Raw genomic sequence first — 19,598 nt, 5'->3', positions numbered from 1 at the left:
CAGCAGTTTTTGTTAAATAGTCAGTTCTTATAACTTCTCAATCTCTTGCTATAGAGAAGTACAAATTCCCTAGCCTGGTATTTGACTCTACTGTACTGTACTTTCCCAGTCTTATTTCATAGGGCTCCACTTGACTCCATTACAACCAAACTGGACTCTCCGCTGTTCTCTGAACTTGACTGCCACACTGTCTCTTGTGCTTGGAATACTCTTGCTTCTTTGCTCCCATCTCTTAATGTGCTCCCATCCCTTCAAGGCCCACCGAGGGGAGGGCCCTCCTAATTATTCATCTTATCTCACAGCCCACAAAAATGACTTTCAAAACTAATCTTCTGCGTGTCAGTAATCTCTTCTGACTTTGTTGTTTTCCCCAGTAGAAGGTAAGCTCCTTGAGGGCAGGAACGATTTTATCGATTTTATCGGTGTAGTCCTAGGCTTAGTATCCAGCAAGCGCTTAATAAGTGCTTAGTAAACTGAAGGGGGATGCCCTTCCTCTTCTGCCTCCTCCATGTCCCTTCTCAGGTCTCCTCTTCCAGGTCTCCCAGGGCACTCTGTCACATCCACCTCGTGTCATTCTCGTCTCGGGTGGCAGGAGGCGGGATGCTCCCACGCACGGGGCTTGGAGCACTTTCTGCAGCCCAGGCACACAGCAGGGGTCTAAGTAATGTCGGCAGGATGGGATGGGATGGACACAGGGAGGAACTGAGGCTCGGGGTTTCCCCCTCCTTTTTGGTCGTTCGCAGAGGATTCAGCCCACGGACCCAGCCCCACGTGGACTGGGCTGGGGGCAGGACGCAGCCCCGGTCGCGGGATTCCATTTACTACACCGGCACTGACTAAGCACCTACTGCATGCATGCTGGGCTCCGGGCCGGGGAGGTCCCCAGGGAGAGGCGTCCCTCCGTGCCCGCTTCCGGCCCGGGGGGGCTGCCTCCAGGCCCTCCAGGCCCTGGCTCCGGCCTCTCCAGAGCCTTCCGCGGCTCCACATCCCGACTGACCTCGACTGACTGACTGACCCACTGCTCCGGGTCGCCGGCCCGCCAAACGCCTGGCCCCGCCCCGCGCCGCCGCTGATTGGATGTGAGCGGTCCCCCGCCCCGCCCAGCGCCAGTGACCCACTTATGATTGGGTAAAGCGTCTCCGCGTGACCCTCCACGCTTTCTGAATCCACCGCTGATTGGGTATGGAGTCTCCGCCCGGTCGTTTACGCCCCTGCCCCCGCCTCCCCGCCCTGGACGGGCGACGTGGATTGGCTGAGCAAGTTTTCCCCGGCCCTGCCCATTGGCGAGGTGGAGGGCAGCCGATTGGTTAGCAGCCGAGGGGGCGGGAGTACGAGAGAAGAAGCGGGCGAGCAAGATGGCGGCAGCAGTGGCGTCGGACCCGAGCTGAGGTGACGCCCCGAGACCCTCCCCCCTCCCCTCGAGCCTGGGCCCCCCGAGTTGCGGAGGCCGCGACCCCGGAGGCCGAGAGCCAGGGCGCGTCTCTCCCTGTGTCTCTCCTCGTCTTTGCCCCTTTTTATCTCTGCCTGGCTCCCTCCATATGTCTCCAGGGCTCCGCCTGCATCTCTGCCCGTCTCTGTGTCTCCACCTGTCAGTCTCTGCCTTTCCGCCTCTTTCCGTCTCTTTCCGTCTCTTTCCGTCTCTTTCCGCCGCTTTCCGCCTCTTTCCGCCTCCGCCCGCCTCCGCGTGCCTTCCTCCATCCGGCTCTTGCGGCTCCTACCTGGGGGTTGCAAGGACGTGTTTTGTGTCTGCTGCATGGGGGTGGGTTGATACAGCGGGAGTGCGCCCCAGAGGTTCTTGTCTTCGGTTCTGTTGCGGGGTCCCTTTCTCCCCCAGAGCCTTGACCCTCCAGCCTGGTGCCCTCCCCGCCCACCCCCCGCCAGCACGCCCTTTGACAGCAGCGTCTGGTTTTCCAGTCCTATGAATGTAGAGGTTGGTTTTCCCGTGTACAGAAAGCAAAGCAAATCAATAGTGAATGAAGAGCCCCCCGGTAGGAAATGCCTTTAAAAAGTGCCCCAGGACCCAGATTTTGGGCCCCGCAGCGAGTGCCGAATAGTATAGTCCAGACACAACTGCCTGGAAGTCGGGAAGCTCCTTGTCTCGACAGTCGGGGGATGCCCATTTCTTTCAAGGTCTAAGGAAGCCCCTCTTGGACCTGGGCTGCCCCCGCCCTTCCTTAGACATGCCAAGGGCTGAAGACCCCGGGGTCCATGTCAGCCCCTGGTCGGGACCCACGGCCACAACCCCAGTGGGGAGGGCAGGGAGCCCCGACTGGAAAGACTTTTGGGAATTATCAGCCCCAGTGAGTAAACCGAGTAAACAAGGGACTAGCTTGGAAGAAGCAGACTTGGGAATAAATGACGTGTATTTGATTCCAGACCTTGTTACGACCAGTGACACCTTGATCAAGTCCCTTCTCCCCTCGGGACTGCAGTTTTCTTATCATCCCACTGGCTGGATGTCATATTGAGAATTCTTTCCCCACTCCCCGGGTTGAACCGTGTGGCCTCTAAGCTCCCTCACAGCTCTCAAATTGAGTGATTCTGAGATCTGTAAAGCCTGGCCAAGAGGCCAAGCTTTCAGAGGCAACACGATCTTATGCAAAAGGGAAAAATCCTCCTGTTCCTAACCCTTGGATTTTAAGCCTTCGTAAGTCTCCTACAAAAGTGCAAGCTGAATGTGTTCATTTGTCTACACGTCTGACTGGCTCTGTTTCTTTTACGTTCTTGCCTTCATGGTATCTTTGAATTTTCACCTACAAGGCAAGAAATAGGAAGCTGTTGGGCAGAGGTAGGTTGCTAAGGGCCCTTGACTGGATGCACGTAGCTATATTGGGGTATGGATGGCATCAGGGCTTTTCTGAAAGGAGGCTTGGCAGGCAGGTAGTGAAGAGTCTGAGATACAGAATGGTGCTCTCCTCAGCCTAGCACAGACCCATTATTTATCAGAGGGATTAGTTCTGTTCTTCGCAGTTTCGGAGGTTAGAGCTAGAAGCCGTGGGTAGGAGATTCAAAGAAGAAGATTAAGGTAAAGCTTTCTAACCATTGGAACTGTCCCCAAGTGGAAGGGGCTGCCTCTGCAGGCAGGGAGTTCCCGTCGCTGAAGGTCCTCAGATCATCGATTAGAGCTGGAAGGGAACTGAGTGAGAGGTCATTGAGTCCTTCCCAGAGTCCATCCGGTCTCAGTCCCATGGGGACTTGTCCAGCATCCCGCAGGTCCCAGGACTCCCAGGTTTGCACCCTACCAGTGTGTCCTAGAGGGACTTCTTGATCAGGGCGTGGTTGGACTAGATGGCCCCTGGCCCCATGCAGCTCTCAGAGCCCACAGCTGGAGCTTCTGTGAGTTCATAGGTGACCGCCGAGCTCCAGCTCTGTTGTCGTTTCACTTTGAGGTTATGTCCTGGATGGCAGAGTTGCTGTGTGGACAATGCCTGGAGTCAGAGTGGGCCTCCTACGAACCTTTGCTGTGCTTTTTCTTTCAGGTTTTTAAAACAAGGGAATAGCTTGGAAGAGGGGGATACCAAAATGATATATATTTGACTCTTGGCCTTGTTGCTCACACTGACGCCTTGCTTGGGTCCAGGAAGTTTTAGAGGATGTCCAGGAGTTAGGACAATTTGCTTTATAAACCAGTACGTCCTGCACGGCTTTGAGCGTAGACCGAGTTCCGAGGCAGGGTGGTTGAGCCCTCCGGGCTGGGAAGAGGGCTCTCGGAATGCCTTTGGGTTGGGATGTATGCAGGAAGATTATTTTTATATGATCCCCTCGTGATTGTTGCTGCCTGGAGGATGGACCTAAAGGTAGGAAAGAAGGGCCTGGGATGGTTGGGGGGGTGTTGTAGTACAGCAGATGAAGTAGGAGGAGTAGGGGCAGTAATGCTCACATTTCTGTAACTCTGGTTTACAAAGTGGTCTCCTTGCTACCTCCCTACAAGGAAGATTTAGTAAGGGCAGCGTAGAATGAGCACCGAGGAGAGCCTTGTGTCATGAAACCTTCCAGGCAGCAGGCATCAGAGTTCAGGTTCTTTTGCTGATGGATCTTATAGGTGTCAGGTGCTGCAAGGAAACAGCCAGTCAGCCCAAGGCTTCAGGGGCTTTTAGAAGGCGTGGTGGTTATAGTTGGGGAACTTGACTGGGGGGGGGGGGGGGGGGCGGCAGCCCCAGCTGAGATGAGTTCATCTCTGGCCCAGCCAGGAATACACCTGTGAGCGAGATGACCTCTGATTCCCTCCCCCTCCCCCTACTCTCCACTCTGGGCTGAGGCCTCCTCCTACATCTTTACCTTTCCACTGAGTTCTGGCTGCCTGCCGGACGTTCTTTTTGGCATCTCAGACTCTAGGTCTGACCTGAGCCAGGAGAAGAAGGGAGGAGCCACGCCCTGGACCACATTCCAGTGGGTCTGTCATCTTCTCGTTGTGGGCATTCTCTCCCATTCCCACTTTGCCTACCCTTTCTGGATCACTTGGGATGTGTATCCGTCAGCCCTCCTGCTCATCTTGGTTTTGGGTCCTGGCTTTCTCCGATAGTGTCCTTTATGCCACTCTTCTGGTGCAGTAATTCTCCTTTGGTAACAGAGAGTATAGGAGAAGGCTGTGTTGTGGGAGCCTGTGGGCATCACATTGTGGCACACCCCCAATCCAGGGCACTACCTGAATCGGTTCCCATTGTCCGGACGCAGGTCTTGAAGGAAGGATGGGTCGTCGGTGAAAGATAGTGGGCAGTGGCTGAGGGACGGTGGGGCTGGAGAAAGGCCAGTGGGCAATTTTTTTTTTAAAGGGAAGTGAATAGAGTCAACAAACCATAGCCTGACTTGTGAGCTGACTTGTCAGAATTCTGGAACCTGTGATTAAATTGATGTTGGCAGACTTTGAGAAAAGAGTGGTGGTCTTTAGAGCCTAACTTGATGGAGTCAGGTCATGCCAGGCAAACCTCCTTTCCTTCTCTGACAGAGTTACAGGTGCTGCAGATTTGGGGAAGACATTTGACTTTATTTATTTATTTTTTTAATTTATTTTTTTTATTTTTAGTTTTCAACATTTACTTCCACAAGATTTTGAGTTCCAAATTTTCACCCCATCTTGCCCCTTGCCCCACCCCAAGATGGCATGCATTCTGAATACCCCTTCCCCTAGTCTGCTTTCCCTGCTCTATCTCCCCCCCTTCCCCTTCTATTTTCCTGTAGGGCAGGATAGATTTCTATACCCCATTTTCTGTATTTCTTATTTCCCAGTTGCATGTGAAAACATTTTTTTTAAATGTGTTTTTTTAAACTTTAGGTTCCAAATTTTCTCCCTTCCTCCCTCCCCACCCACCCTCATTGAAAAGGCAAGCAACTCAATATAGGCTATACTTGTGCAGTTATGCAAAAAACTTCCATAGTAGACATGCTGTGAAAAACTAACTCTATTTCCCTTAATCCTATCCTGCCCCCCCTATTTATTTTCTTCTTTTTTTTGACCCTGTCCCTCCTCGGAAGTATTTGCTTCTGATTACCCCCTTTCCCACTCTGCCCTCCTCTCTATTATCCCCCTACTCTCTTGTCCCCTTCCCCTCCTATTTTCCTGTAGGGTAAGACAGATTTCCATACCCAATTGAGTGTGTGTGTTATTCCCTCCTTAAATCAAATCCTATGAGAATAAGATTCACTCATTTCCTCTCACCTTCCCCCGGTTCCCCTCCACTGTAAGAGCCTTTTCTTTTCTGTTTTTTTGTGAGATAATTTACCCTGTTCTACCTTTCCCTTTCTCCTTCTCCTAGTATAATCCTCTCTCACCCCTTAATTTTCTTCTCCAGATATGACCCCTTCATCTTTAACTCACCCAATGCCCTCTATCTATCTATCTATCTTATCTATCTATCTATCTATCTATCTATCTATCTATCTATCTATCTATCTACGTACATATAATTTTTTCCCTCCAACTACCCTAATACTGACAAAGGTCTCATGAGTTACAAATATCATCTTTCCGTGCAGGAATGTAAACAGTTCAGCCTTAACAAGTCTCTTATGATTTTCTCTTTCCTGTTTACCTCTTCATGTTCCACTTGAGTCTTGTATTGGAAAGTCAGATTTTCTATTCATCTCTGGTCTTTTCATCAAGAATGCTTGAAAGTTGTCTATTTCACTGAATGACTATTTTTTCCCTGGAAGGATTATACTCAGTTTTGCTGGGTAGGTGATTCTTGGTTGTAATCCTATCTCCTTTGCCCTCCGGAATATTATATTCCATGCCCTGCAGTCCCTTAATGTAGAAGCAGCTAAATCTTGTGTTATCCTGATTGTGTTTCCACAATACTTGAATTGTTTCTTTCTGGCTGCTTGTAATATTTTCTCCTTGACCTGGGAACTCTGGAATTTGGCTACAATATTCCTAGGAGTTTTCCTTTGGGGATCTCTTTCAGGAAGAGATCGATGGAGTCTTTCAATGTCTATTTTGCCCTCTGGTTCTAAAATATCAGGGCAGTTTTCCTTGATAATTTCTTGAAAGATGATGTCTAAGCTTTTTTTTTTTTGATCATGGCTTTCAGATAGTCCAATAATTTTTAAATTCTCTCTCCTGGATCTATTTTCCAAGTCAGTTGTTTTTCCAATGAGATATTTCACATTGTTTTCTAATTTTTCATTCTTTTGGATTTGTTTTATAGTGTCTTGATTTCTCATAAAGTCACTAGCTTCCAATTGCTCTATTCTAATTTTTAAGGAAGTATTTTCTTCAGTAATCTTTTGGACTTCCTTTTCCATTTGTCCAGTTTTGCTTTTTAGGGCATTCTTTTCTTCATTGGCTTTTTGGACCTCTTTTGCCATTTGGGTTAGGCTATTTTTTAAGGTGTTATTTTCTTCAGTATTTTTTTGGGCCTCCTTTAACAAGCTGTTGACTTGCTTTTCATGATTTTCTTGCATCACTCTCATTTCTCTTCCCAGTTTTTCCTCTACTTCTCTTACTTGCTTCTCAAAATCCCTTTTGAGCTCTTCCGAGGCCTGGGACTAATTCATATTTTTCTTGGAGGCTTTGGATGTAGGAACTTTGGTTTCGTTGTCTTCTTCTGGTTGCATGTTTTGATCCTCTTTGTCACCAAAGTAAGATAATATAGTCTCACTCTTTTTGTGCTGCTTGCTCATGATCCCAACCAATTACTTGAGTTTTAAACTCTTTATTAAGGTAAGAGTCTGTTTCCAATGTGGAGAATGTACTGTCCCAAGCTTTGGGGGTTTGTATAGCTGTTTTCAGAGATACTGCTAGGGACCTGAAAAGTGTCAGTTCTTCCAAGGTGCTTGTTTTCTCTCCACCGCCAGAACAAGCTCCACCAGGCCAGCGCTCCTCCTCACCCCAGGACTGCCCCTCAGAACTGTGACCCAGATCCAAGCACAGGTAAAGCAAGAGATTCCTGCCTCAGCCCTGGCAAAGAGAACCTTACAATCCCCCTCTGATCAGCCACTGGATTCCCCCTCAGTCTGTGGGCTGGAAGCTCAGAAGCCAGCTGCTGCCCTCAGGGTGACTGAGATCTAGCTTCTTCTCTCACCATAGTAACAGACTTTTCCCATTGACCTTCTAAGTTGTCTTTGGCGTTCATGCTTGAGAAGTCTGGGCAGCCACAGCTGCCCGCAATTTAGTTGTCTGAGGCCTGCTCCAGGGTTGCTGCGGCCTGTGCGCCCACATATTCCTTTCTGATCAGCCATCCAGGTTGTCTTGGGCTGGAAATTTGTTTTACTCTGTTTTTTTGTGGGTTCTGCTGCTTTAGAATTTGTTTAGAGCCATTTTTTGTAGGTATTTGGAGGGGTTTGGGGGAGAGCTCTAGCAAGTCACTGCTTTCTCTCCGCCATCTTGGCTCCGCCCCCGACATTTGACTTTATTAAATGCTCTTGTGTGGACAAGCTGGAGAGCTGCTGTAGGCTCAGTTAAGTGGATTGAGAAGTGGTTGAATGAACCTCAAATAGAGCTTGGAGGCAGGTCTCTAAAGGAGTGTCCTGGGGTTCTAGCTGCTCTTGGCTTCATGCTGTTTAACCCTGTATGGTGTTAATTTCATCATTGGCTTCCATGAAGATTTAGAGCATTGCAGGCCACCCCAGGCAGAGAGGAGAGCAGAGCCGAGCCGAGCTGCCATTTCAGAAGGTCACTTTCGGGATCCAACAAGATCTTGATAGACCAGGACAATGGACTGATTGAATATGGGGAAATAGAATAGGGGTGAGTGCAAAGTCTTACACTCGGGTTCCAAAAAGTCAGCTTCACCAGTATAAGACAGGAGCCTAGAGCCAGATAATAGCACATGTGAAAAAGGCCTCAGTGTTTAGTGGGATGCAAGCTCAGTGAGTCAGCTGGGACAAGACAGAAGAGGTCGGGTCATTTTAGGCTGAATCAAAAGAGGTTTAGGGTCTGGCATAAGGGAGACAGGTGATGTTCCTGCCGTCCTGAAACTTGGTCAGACCACTCCTGGAGTCGTGGGCTCAGTTCTGGATTCCACAGCTTAGGAAGGATAAATGAGAGAGTGCTTAGTACAGGGTCTGGCACATAGTAGGTGCTTCATAAATGTACCTGCCAACCTGGCTAAGGGCCTCACTCAGTGGAATGAAGGGGGATGTTTGTCTTGGAGAAGATCTAAGGGGCCCTGGACATAGTGACTTTGGGGACTGGGAGGGCTGTTGTGTGGAGCAGGGATTGAACTTGGTGTGGTCCCGGGGAAAGGATTGAAACCAGAGGTAGAAATGTAGAGGCAGATTTCAGCATGAGAGGAGGAGAGTCTTATCTGTGAGCACTGTCTGAAGTTGAATGGGCTCCCGTGGGAAGCGGTAGGATCCCCCTTGCTGGAGGTGACCCTTAGTCAGGTATGTTGTAGAGTGGACATTCATTCTGGGCGAGATGATGCCCAGCCCCGAGATGACATCCAGCCTGAATTCAGCACCACAGACTTAGAGCGCGAAAGGACCTTAGAGGCCATCTTCTCTCTCCTCAGAGGCTCTCCCCGACCCAGTTCCCTCATTTGACCCCAGAACCAGGCCTCTTTCATGGGCCTTCCTCCAGCTGTCATTTCCCTGATCCCTTTTGTGGCAGGTCATCAGAGTGCTTTGTGATGTCTGTAACGTAGAGCTCATGACCCAACATCACCCACCTCTCAGGGCTGTCTGTGAGGTCATTGTTTTGCCTACCTTAAAGCACCATGACCGTGAAGGCACCATCATTGCTCCTCTTTAGAACTATGGTTGATGTCTTCATTTTTTCTGTGTTGTCTCATCTGTCAGACTTGGGGACAAACTCCCTTGCAGGTCCTGACTGGGTCTCATATTTCAAGACTCAGCTTAGACTCTCAAGCAATATTTGTTGATTGATGCACATTATCACCTAAGATCAAGGGTAGGTGTGTTTTCAGGATCGGGATTGAGGATAAGGAAGGGGCTCCCTCATTGGGTGGAGAATTTCAGATGAGAGAGGGCTGGTGAGGGAACTGCCAATGACGTGAAACCCATTCAGCCTGAGAAGCTGGAAGAGACCTCAGATGTCCAGTCTTAATGGTAATATCCCCTTCGTCAAGGCAGAGGAACCAATATCTGATCTATCTTTGACGTCCACCAGTAGAGAAGAATTGGTTGTTGGGATGGAACTGTGGGAGGAAGTGATTACTCCATCCTAGACTTGTGCTTCAGAAGAAATCTGGGACTAGCTAGAGATGTCATAACTTAAATTTTGAGAGAGCAGATTTCAAAGCATTTAGAGAAAGGATGGATAGGATTGATTGGTCCCAGGGACTGAGATCCTCTCAGGAAGTTCAGCTCAAGAGGGGTTGGAAGTGCTCAAGTGAAATTATGACGAGAAAAAGAGAAAGAGACAAAAGAGAAAGACTTCTGAGGAGGAAAAGGGGGTAAATTTCTAAAGAAACAAAGCTTAGATTATCAAGCAACCTTAAAAAAGATGGAGGTGAGACCAGGGTAACAAAGGATGAACACAAAAGCACGGTGTGGGCCTGGAGTGCTAAGATTGAGAAGGAACTTGAGCTTCTGATGATTACAGACAAAAGGCTGAGATGACCACTACCCAGCACTGATGGAACTGAGTGATACTGGGCAACAGAGAAAAGGCAGGGCTCACTTTTACTTTATCTTTGTTTTCTGTGCCGAGGAGAATGAGTTTTGGTTTAGAGACAGTCCAGAAGAGAGTAGATCAGTAAGGAGATAGTGAAAGAGCTGTCTGCGGCTCTTGGTGAGTTGAAGCCACTTGGTTCATGCAGAGGCACTATGTACATTCTAGAGACTGGAAAGAACTGGAAGATGTGGCCCCTGTTGGTGATCTTTGAAAGATTATGGAGAATGGGATCACAGGTTTGGAGAAGAGCATTTGTTGTCAAGATTTTCCGAAAAGAGGAGGATAAAGTCTTCAAACCTCAGGCCAAATAGTTTGACTATAATTCCTTGGAAAATTCTAGAATTTATTATTAAAGGGATGGTTAGTGAACATTGAGAAAAGGAAGCAGTGATCACAAAGAGCCAGTCTGACATCTTTAAGATTAGACCATGCCAGACTAACCTTATATCTTTTTTTTTTAAGATTTGCCATAGGATGGTGATTCCTACCATTCATTCATTTACTTGCTTGCTCTCTTATTTACTTTCCATATTAGCTAGCCATGCTGCAAAGAAAACACAAACAAAACCAATAATAATAAAGAGTGAAAAATTATGCTTCATTCTGAATTCGGAGTACATCAGTTCTCTCTTTGGAGGTGGATAGCATTTTTTGTCATGGGTCCTTTAGAATTGTTTTGGGTTACTGTCTTGATCAGAGTAGCTAAGTCTTTCACGGTTGATCATCCTTGCAATATTCCCATTACTATATATACTATTCTCCTGGTTCTGCTCACTTCATTTTGCATGAGTTCATATACGTCTTCCCAAATTTTTCTGAAACCACTCTGCTTGTCATTTCTTATAGTGCAATAGTTTTCCATTACATTCATATGCCACAACTTGTTCAGCCATTCCCCAGTGGATGGGCATCCCTTCAGTTTACAATTCTTTGCCACCACAGAAAGAGCTGCTGTAAATATTTTTGTATAAATACTTTTTTCCCCTTTTCTGTGATCTCTCTGGGATACGTATCTAGTAGCGGTATTGCTCTGTCAAAGGATATGCACAGTTTTAAAGCCCTTTGGGCATAGTTTCAAATTGTTCTTCAGAATAATTAGACTAGGTCACAACTCCATCAGTAATGCATTAGTGTGGGTCAGCTAGTTGGCACAGTGGATAGAGCTCTGGCTTGGAGTCAGGAGGACCCGAGTTCAAATCTGGCCTCAGGCACCTGACACTTACTAGCTGTGTGACTCTGGGCAAGTCACTTAACCCTGACTGCCTCACCAAAAAAGCAAAAAAAAACGAAAAAAAATACATTAGTGTTCCAATTTTTCAATCTGATAGGTGTGAGGTGGTATCTCAGAGTTGTTTTCATTTACATTTCTCTAATGAGTAGTGATTTAGGGAATTTTTATGTGACGATTGATGGTTTTAATTTCTTCTGAAAACTGCCTGTTCATATCCTTTGATGTTTGTCAACTGGGGAATGGCACCTTAATTTTTATAAATTTGGCTTAGTTCCCTGTATATTTGAGAAATGAGGCCTTTATCAGAGAACCTTGTTGTAAAACTTTTTTTCCGTAGTTTTCTGTTTTACTTCTAATTTTGGCTGCATTAGTTTTATTTATGTAAAAGTTTTTTAATTTTTTGTAATCAAAATTTTCCAGTTTATATCGTGTGATGCTTTTTATCTCTTGTTTGGCCATAAACATTTCCCATCTCCATAGATATGATAGGTAAACTATTCCACGCTCCCCTAATTTGCTTATGATATGACTCTTTATATTTAAATCGTGTACCCATTTTGATGTGTGACATGTTGCCCTATCCCTAGGTTCTGCCGAACTGCTCTTCAGTGGCCCCACCAATTTTTGTCAGATAGTGATTTCTTGTCCCAAAAACTTGGATCTTTAAGTTTGTCAGACAACTAGATTACTGTGGTCATTTACTGCTCTGTTAATCTATTCCACTGATCCACCACTTTGTTTCTTAGCTGGTACCAGATTGTTTTGATGATTACTGCTTTGCAATACAGTTTGAGATCTGGTATTATGAGGCCACCTTCCGTCACTTTTTTTTTTTTATTGATGCCCTTGATATTCTTGACCTTTTGTTCTTCCAGATGAATTCTGTTAGTTTTTTTCCTAGCTCTATAAAGTAATTCTTTGGTAGTTTGATTGGCATGACACTCCATAAGTAAATTAACTTAGGTAGAATTGTCATTTTTATTGTATTGGTAGGGGTTAAGTGAGTTAAGTGACTTGCCCAGGGCCACACAGCTAGTAAGTATCTGAGGCAGGATTTGAACTCAGATGGTTCTAACTGCAAAATCAGCGCTTTATCCACTGTGCCACCTAATTGCCCTCTCTTCTCAGAGCCTGAAGGCAGGTCTGCTGATGCAGGGCCAGTGTTCTTTCTGGTCTACGTGATTCCTTTCACTTTCTGGAACCCTTGGCAAGAGGGTGAGGGATGGAGGCAGGCTGAGGGTGTCGGGGTATGTTGGGGTCAGATCCCTTGAGGAACAGTCCGTGATGAGGTGAGGGACCTCCAAGGAGGATTCTAGTTGGGACTCCTGGCCTGCCCAAGAATCCCCTGTGGGGCGTCCCTGGCAAGAAATCCCAGACTGCCCAAGCTAGGAAGAGGCCAGCCTCGGGAGCAGGGGTCGGCTGTCTGGATAGCCAACCTCTCGCTGGCCTCTGTACTCAGCAAGTCCCGTTGTTAACGCCCCGTTCAGTAAGGGTGCTTGGGGGGGCCAGCATCATAAGCCCCTGCTTCTCTGTGCTTGTTTTCAGTTACCCGGAGGATGAGGCATTCTCTGGAGCATCCCGTCCTCTCTGAGGACCCTGTCAGGATGACGGCCCCCATGATGCCGCAGCAGCCCCTCTCTGAGTGGCTGGCCGCCTTCTCTGCTTCTGGGCTGGAGGCCGGGCAGCACGCCGGACATCACCCAGCTCCGTTTTACCCAGAAGGACACCTGGAGTACGTCGAGCCCACGGCTGTAGCAGACTCGCTCCTGGAGCTGGCTCGATCTGTTACGTTCCCTCTGCCTCATCTAGGAACGGTCCCGGGGCTCTCCTTGGAGGCCCATCAGCCCTCCTCGTCACCCGGGCGACTCCAGCCGTGCCCGGAGGTCACGCTGGGGCAGCTGCACGTGGCTGTCTGGCCTTCCCCGGAGAAGCAGAAGCAGCAGGACAGCGAACCTGATTCTCTTGACGTTTCTCAGCCCCTGAAGAGAAGGAAGCTCAACCTGCCTGGTGACGACCTTTCTCCGTTGAGGTCGCCTCTGTCCCACAGCCCGCTGTCTCTTGGGCAAACCTCACTGCCACTCCCTGGTGCGTCCCTACTCCCAGAGCTGTTGACAGTGGACAGCAGTCAGCTCTATGACCATGAACTCGAACCTGCCTCAGCCATGGGCCAGCTGCTCAGTGTGGATTCTTGGTCTGCTTTCCCCACGCTTGGCATCGGCCCGGGGGCCCGTACCATTCCCCTCACTTCTTCTCCGGTTCTTTGTGATGGGCTTCCCATGAGGGCATTGCCTGGGGATGGGTTTTTGCTGAGCCTCGAGGGAGGCAGCGAAAACCCGCAGGACACGTCAGGGTCCGGGAAGAACCTTCAGGACCCATCTGCCCTGGTCTCCTCTAGCTTCCCAGAGGACTTTGTCAATGCCAGTGCTCCCATCCCCATCCTGGGCCAAGTGGGAGAAAGGACCTGCTCCTCAGCTCAGTACTGGACTCCAGAGCAGCTGCTCGTAAGTGTTTTACTGACGTCCCCCAGGCTTCTGGGCAGGGCTGGGCAAGATGCATCTCAGGGTCAGAGCTGGGGTCTCGCCTGCAGGACCAGTGTGTTCTTTCCACTCGCTCTGGGCTGCCTGGGGTCAATTTTTGAGGAGGTTGGCCAACTTGATGTTTCAGGCAGTTTCCTACTGGGGGTTTGGTAGCTTGTTGGGACTTCCCTTGGTGGGCCCGTAGCAGTGACCTTTGGGGGCATTCCTATAACACTAGAAAGTCTGCACCCAACTTTCGTCAGTAGGAGATGTTTCCCGCCTTCCTCAGGGCCCCCTCACACAGTGCAGACCGTGGGACACTGGGTCATTGAGGTCTTGTCAAGAGAGTCTCTTGGCAGGCATCTAGAACTGAGGGCATCATCCTTCCCTGCTCTTCAGGCTTTTCTTCTGGAGGCCTGGAGGGGCGAAGTAAGCTCTGGAAGGAGGAGGAGGAGGAAGGGAGAGGAGGGAGGTGGAAGAGATAAAAGGGCCAAGAGAGGAGGGGGAGAGAAGGAAGGGGAGAGAAGAAGGGGGAAGAGATGGGCAGGTTTCCGCTGCTCTCACTACGATGGATGTGGCTCCCTCTGATGCTGTCCCTTGGACGTGCCCACCGTGCTCCAGGCTCTCTGCGTGTCTAAGCCGCTGCCTCCTGATTCTGCCTGCGAGGGTGGGTGGCAGGCCTGGCGGGTAGGCCACCTTCCTTCTCTCCGTGTGACTTTGCGGAGGCTTCCCGTGTTTTCTCCCACCTTTCATATTCCATGACACAACAGGCTGTCACTTCTCTCCCGTTCTCCCCTTCTGCTCCACTGTTATTCCCATTTTTCTGTTGTTACAAATAGAGCAACTGTGATACTCTGGTCCCTTTTGTCCTGTTTGTGATATTTTGGAATGATGACTGGGCTGGCAGAAGAATAGGATGTTTTGTGATTTACTGCACATTGCCTTATTTCCCTGACCCACACTTGCAGCAGGCTGCAGCACCACCAACAATGTATCAGTGCCCATCAGTTATCCTGCCAACACTGGGCCTTGATAACTTAGTGCTACTTTTGCTATTCTGACAGATGTAAGGTGGGATGTTGTTTGTCTCATTTGCCTTTCCTAGATTATTAGGGATTGTGAGCATCTTTTCATGTGGTTATTAGCAGTTTATTATTTGTTTCTACAAATACTCCCATGTAGATGGCCTGCTAATGCATGTCCTTTAGCTTGCTGCATAATTAGAGATTACATAATATTGCAGATATGCCTTTTTCTTTATAGATTCTAAATGATGGGCCTTTGGTAAAGTTACTTCAAATATTTTCCCTCAGTCTTTCTCTTTTAAATTTAGAGATTGTTTTTTGCCATGTGAAGTCTTTTTTTGTTCTTGTATAATTAAGCCCATGAATTTTGTTTTCAGTGATTTCTTCTATTGTTTGATAAAAATGTTCTTCCTTTCCTTAGTAGAGAAGTCTATTGTTTCTTTTCCTTCCAGTTTTTTAATTGGAAAAAAAAAAAAATCACTGACCCAGGTAATTTCTTCTGGTGGGCAGCCAAGGCCCTCGACTAGGTTTTGGTTTTGGCCAGCCAGTTTTCCTGGTAGTTTTCAACTGAAGAGACAGTCTACTTCCCAGCATTTAAGTGTGGGTTTCTCGAACACTAACCTTGTGTGGACACACACATGTGAGTATGGCTCTCTATAAGTTGGGCTGGGGTCCTCTGTTCTGATGGATTCAGTTCAACAAACACAGATCTCTTTCTGTCTCCCTCGTGCCCTTTCTCTCCCTGCCTGTCTCTCCCTCTCTTTGTCTCCCTCCCTCTATGCTTCTCTCTGCACCTGTGTCTCTGCCTGTCTCTCTCCCTCTCTCTGTCGCTCTCTGTGCCTGTCCTTCTGTCTTTACACCTGTCTGTCTCTCTGCCTATCTATTTCTCCCTGTCTCCCTCCCTCTATGCTTCTCTCTCTGCACCTGTGTCTCTTCCTGTTTCTCATCCTCTCTGTCTCTTTCTACGCCTGTCTCTCTCTCTCTTTGTGCCTGTGTCTCTCTCTCTCTTTGTGCCTGTGTCTCTCTCCCTGTCTCTGCCCCTCACTGTGTGTCTTTTTTCTCCGAGGACCACATGGATTTTTGTTATCGTTTGTGGTCCATTTTGAGATCGAGGTGTACGCCATGCCTCTCTTTGCTGGTTTTCATTTTTCTTCTTGCTGTTCTTATCTTTCTGTCTTTCCATCATGAACTTAATCATCATCAGAGCCAATAAATACGTGAAACAGTAAAATATCCCTAAAATCCTCAGCTTTTAAGATGAATGAGTGAACAAGCAACAGATAAGCAAAGAAAATGCTTTTGTCCTGGGCTGCCCCTCCTAGGGCTGACTGAGTTTTCAATAGTGGCTCTCCCCCGCCCCCAATGAAAAACAGACCTGCAGAGATGCCTCAACAGATCAAACAGCCAGCATTTATCAAGTGGCCAGGTAAGAGGCCTCTGCTGGGGGCTGATCCATTAGTACAGAAGTGCTTTGAGGGCAGGGACCAGCTTGCTTTTATATCTGTACCCCTAGCACTTAACTCGATGCCTGGCAAACAGTAATCCCTTAACACCTTCATTCATTTATTTGTTCATTCATGAGACCGTCCTGAACGAGCTTCCCTTGTGTTGGGAGAGGCAGCATGTATCTAAGTAAGCATCCTCTAGATATGTTCAAGGCAGATTTATGGAAAGGAGGATGCCAGGCACAATGGGGGCCTCGGCTCTCTGGGGCTGCCTTGAATGATGCATGGAGGGAGGCAACCTGTGAGGCCGCACATCTTCTCTTGATAGCAAAGGCCGAGTTGTGCGGTGGAAGGAACACTGGGCTCAGGGGCCTGAGAAGGCCTTACCTAATACCCCAGGCTGGTCATGCCATCTCTCTGAGCCTCAGTTTCCTCATCTGTAAAGTAGGAAGAAGCATCCTTGCAGCACACTCTGTTTCATGGGATTGTTTTGAGGAAAGTGCTTGGTGAACATGCGAGCTGTTATTAGCGGTAGTGCCTCACTTGTTTAAGTGAGGGAAGGGATAAAGTTGAGAAGATCAGTATTTGTGACTAAGGACCATCCTTGTGAACGGTCTAGTCTTGGTGACTAGAAAAGAGAGAGATACAGTACAACAGAGAAAACAAGCTGGGGGTCGACCCCTTCTTCGCTGTCCCCAACAGCAGGTACCCCCAGGACTCTGGGGCCCCCTCCAGGTCCTGGGTAGAGTCCTCATGCCTGCTGCTGCGGGCACTCGGGAGGGTCAGTGCAGGGTGTCAGAGGGTGCCAGAAAAGAGCAGCTGGTGGCCAGGTGATGACCTGGGATTCATGGCCCCACTTTTTGGCGGGGGGGTGGGCTGCAGTAGGTTTCGCTGCTCCCTGATCTTTAAAAGTGAACTTCATCTTGCTTGGGATGAGTTCTCCCTTATCTGAGAGTTGACTTTCCCCCTGAAGACTGAAGCCCAGCCACTCATCCTAAAAAGTGGGCTCTGGAGAAGGGCGGCTGAGGCGGCCATGGCTGGGGGCTCTCGCCCCCACGCAGACCCCTTCTGTGTGTTTGTTTCCACACAGCCCCCAGCGGAGCTGGCTTGTCTCCCCGAGGCGAGCTCCCTGCTCGAGGCCGATCGAGACCCGCCGTCGACTCTGCAGCCGCAGGAAGGAGCTTTGTTCTGGAAGAGCTGGGCCCAGAGGAAGAATGAAAAGATCCTGGAGAAGGCAGAAAATGAACCTCAGGGACTAGGAAGTAGGGATGCTCGTTTGGCTCAGCTTCTGCCCATCTTTGTAGAGAGAGAAGGCGATTCCCCCGAGGCTCTTTATTCATTAGGCACCTACTGTGTGCCGGGCACCGTGCAAAGCACTCTGATTTCCTGGTCCTCTGCCCAGAGTCGTGAGCTGGGGGCCGGGCCCAGGGCTTGGTGCTGGCAGGGATAGGCCAAGCTGCCGAGTGGCACGAGTCCCAAGTAGTGAAGCTGGTGTTGGTTTAAAGAAGGCAGGGAGTCGGTGAGAAAGAACTTCAGACTAACGGCAGGTGCCCTTTGATGTTCTAGGAAGAAAACCCACCCTTTTTCAGGAAGACGTCCTCTCTGTGCCAATAGCAGAGCTGAACCAAGGCCTCTGCCTGATGACCCAGGAGGCCAGGAGGCAGGACGGCTCCAGCTATGAGGCAGACGTGCTCTATTACTTATTTCTCTGTATTCAGAAGGTAAGGAGGTGGGCCCTGGAGGGAGAGGGTGGGCCCCTCTTGGGGTGGCCAGTGGAGGGACTTCCCCGGGGACTTGGGTGGGAGAGCTCAGGCTGTCCAGAGTTCTCCCTGCGCAGGTCTAGGGGGTGGAGCGCCGCTGCCATGCCAGGCCCAGCCTGTGGTTCCCGCCCCATAAATATGGAGGGGATTTTGTGGTGCCAACCTGGTCTCTACTTCTGAGGAGGCGTCGTTACCGTCTGCAGTAGTAATGGTGAGATGTGGCCAAGGGAGTGTTGGGTTGGCGGACTCTGCAGTACCAGCGCTGGGGGTGAGGACGTGTGGTCCTCCCCTCCCCCACAATCGACAGGTTTGGGGGCTGGGCCGTGTCTGGAAGAGATCACCTCTCCGAGCTGAGGGTCACAAGTGCTGTGGTGGCATTTGGGAGGGTGGCGGGGTTCTTCCAAAGCCACGCGTCGCCATTTCCTCCCTCTGCTGCTCTTTGTCCTCAACATCACGGGCAGGATCGATATCGGCACGCTCCCCTGGCGCAGAGCTTGGCTCTGCCAGTCCTGACTTGCCCGCAGAGAGGAAGCTTGTGTGTCGGAGCCGTGTTGGGACCCAGAGCTCTCTGTCTCCATGGAATGATTGTGCTGGAGTGACCTGGAGGAGAGGCTCCTCTCCTCGTCCTGTAAAGCGCGTGGTTTGGTGCAGGGTTGGGGTGTTGGTCCTGCCCCTTCCGTACACCCCTCTGGCCCTCAGCTAAGACGCGCACTGTTTCTAGCATCGCAGGAGACGTGAGCATGGGTGGGTAGGAGAATCGTGTGATGGAAGTGGAGGTCTGGCAGGCGGATGTGGAATTGTTAGAGATTCATGGGCTTCCCCATGGAGATGGGATGGTGTGGTGGAGGTGCCAGGGGTCCGGGGGGAGAACCCCCGATAACTCGCTCTTGGTCCTTGGAACACGTTAGCGTGGCAGAGGTTATTATGGAAGGCACAGAGATTTCTGTTAATTAAAGGACTTGCTTTGATTTTGATCTTTTTAAAAAAAAATCTTTACATTTTTATTGATAAATTTAAGCTAACAAAAATAATGTGCTAAAATATAAACTAAGGGGCAAAATCTAAGCCCACGCTCTGTCCCTCTGAGGAGAGCGCCACCTTGGTTGCCTGTGCCCTGGTCAGGCTCCATCCAGAGTTCCGTTTCTGGGCCGGGCACCAAGGGTGAGGGGCTGAAGAGTAACTCCACTAGGGAGACGGCCTTTGGAGCTGGACACACGAGAACTCCGTTATCAGGACGTGGAGAGAAGCGGCAAGGATGCAGAGTGGCCTGGAAGGCTGGGAAGGGTCGGCCTCCAAGGCAGAGCCTGGGATGTGGAAGAAGTGAAAAGTCTCAGATGGGTCCATTAGAGTGGAATGAAGTGGTCTGGGCCACCATCCCTGCGGTCCTCACACGTGCTGAGATCCCCATGGTTTGAGGTCTTCAGGTGGAGGCCGGATGGTGGCTTGTTGAACAGAGCACGCTCCCTGCACTTTCACTGGTGATGCCCCATGGTGGAAATCTCCTCCTCCTCCTCCTCCTCCTCCTCCTCCTCCTCCTCCTCCTCCT

At 49.5% G+C, this 19,598-nt stretch overlaps 1 protein-coding gene across 3 annotated transcripts in view; it reads left to right on the top strand.

Annotated features, from left to right (window-relative positions):
• Positions 1-1,324: 1,324 nt before the first annotated feature.
• Positions 1,325-19,598, top strand: part of LOC114037434 (glutamine-rich protein 1-like) — a 26,428-nt gene continuing 8,154 nt past the window's right edge. For 2 of the 3 annotated variants that reach the window (XM_027854315.1, XM_027854317.1), the window contains exons 1-4: positions 1,325-1,389; positions 12,852-13,807; positions 17,383-17,554; positions 17,859-18,013. In XM_027854315.1, coding sequence (XP_027710116.1) covers positions 12,863-13,807; positions 17,383-17,554; positions 17,859-18,013 — 1,272 coding nt within the window. In that variant the 5' untranslated portion in view covers positions 1,325-1,389; positions 12,852-12,862. Of the gene's footprint in view, positions 1,390-7,332; positions 7,370-12,851; positions 13,808-17,382; positions 17,555-17,858; positions 18,014-19,598 lie in introns of those variants that run through there. The other variant, XM_027854316.1, reaches the window with a different exon arrangement.

Source organism: Vombatus ursinus, unplaced genomic scaffold (genome assembly GCF_900497805.2).
Source record: "Vombatus ursinus unplaced genomic scaffold, bare-nosed wombat genome assembly UNPS02010394.1, whole genome shotgun sequence".
Lineage (NCBI taxonomy): Eukaryota > Metazoa > Chordata > Mammalia > Diprotodontia > Vombatidae > Vombatus > Vombatus ursinus.
The sequence above is the reverse complement of the archived record's forward strand: the minus strand, read 5'-3'. Positions and strand labels throughout refer to the sequence as shown.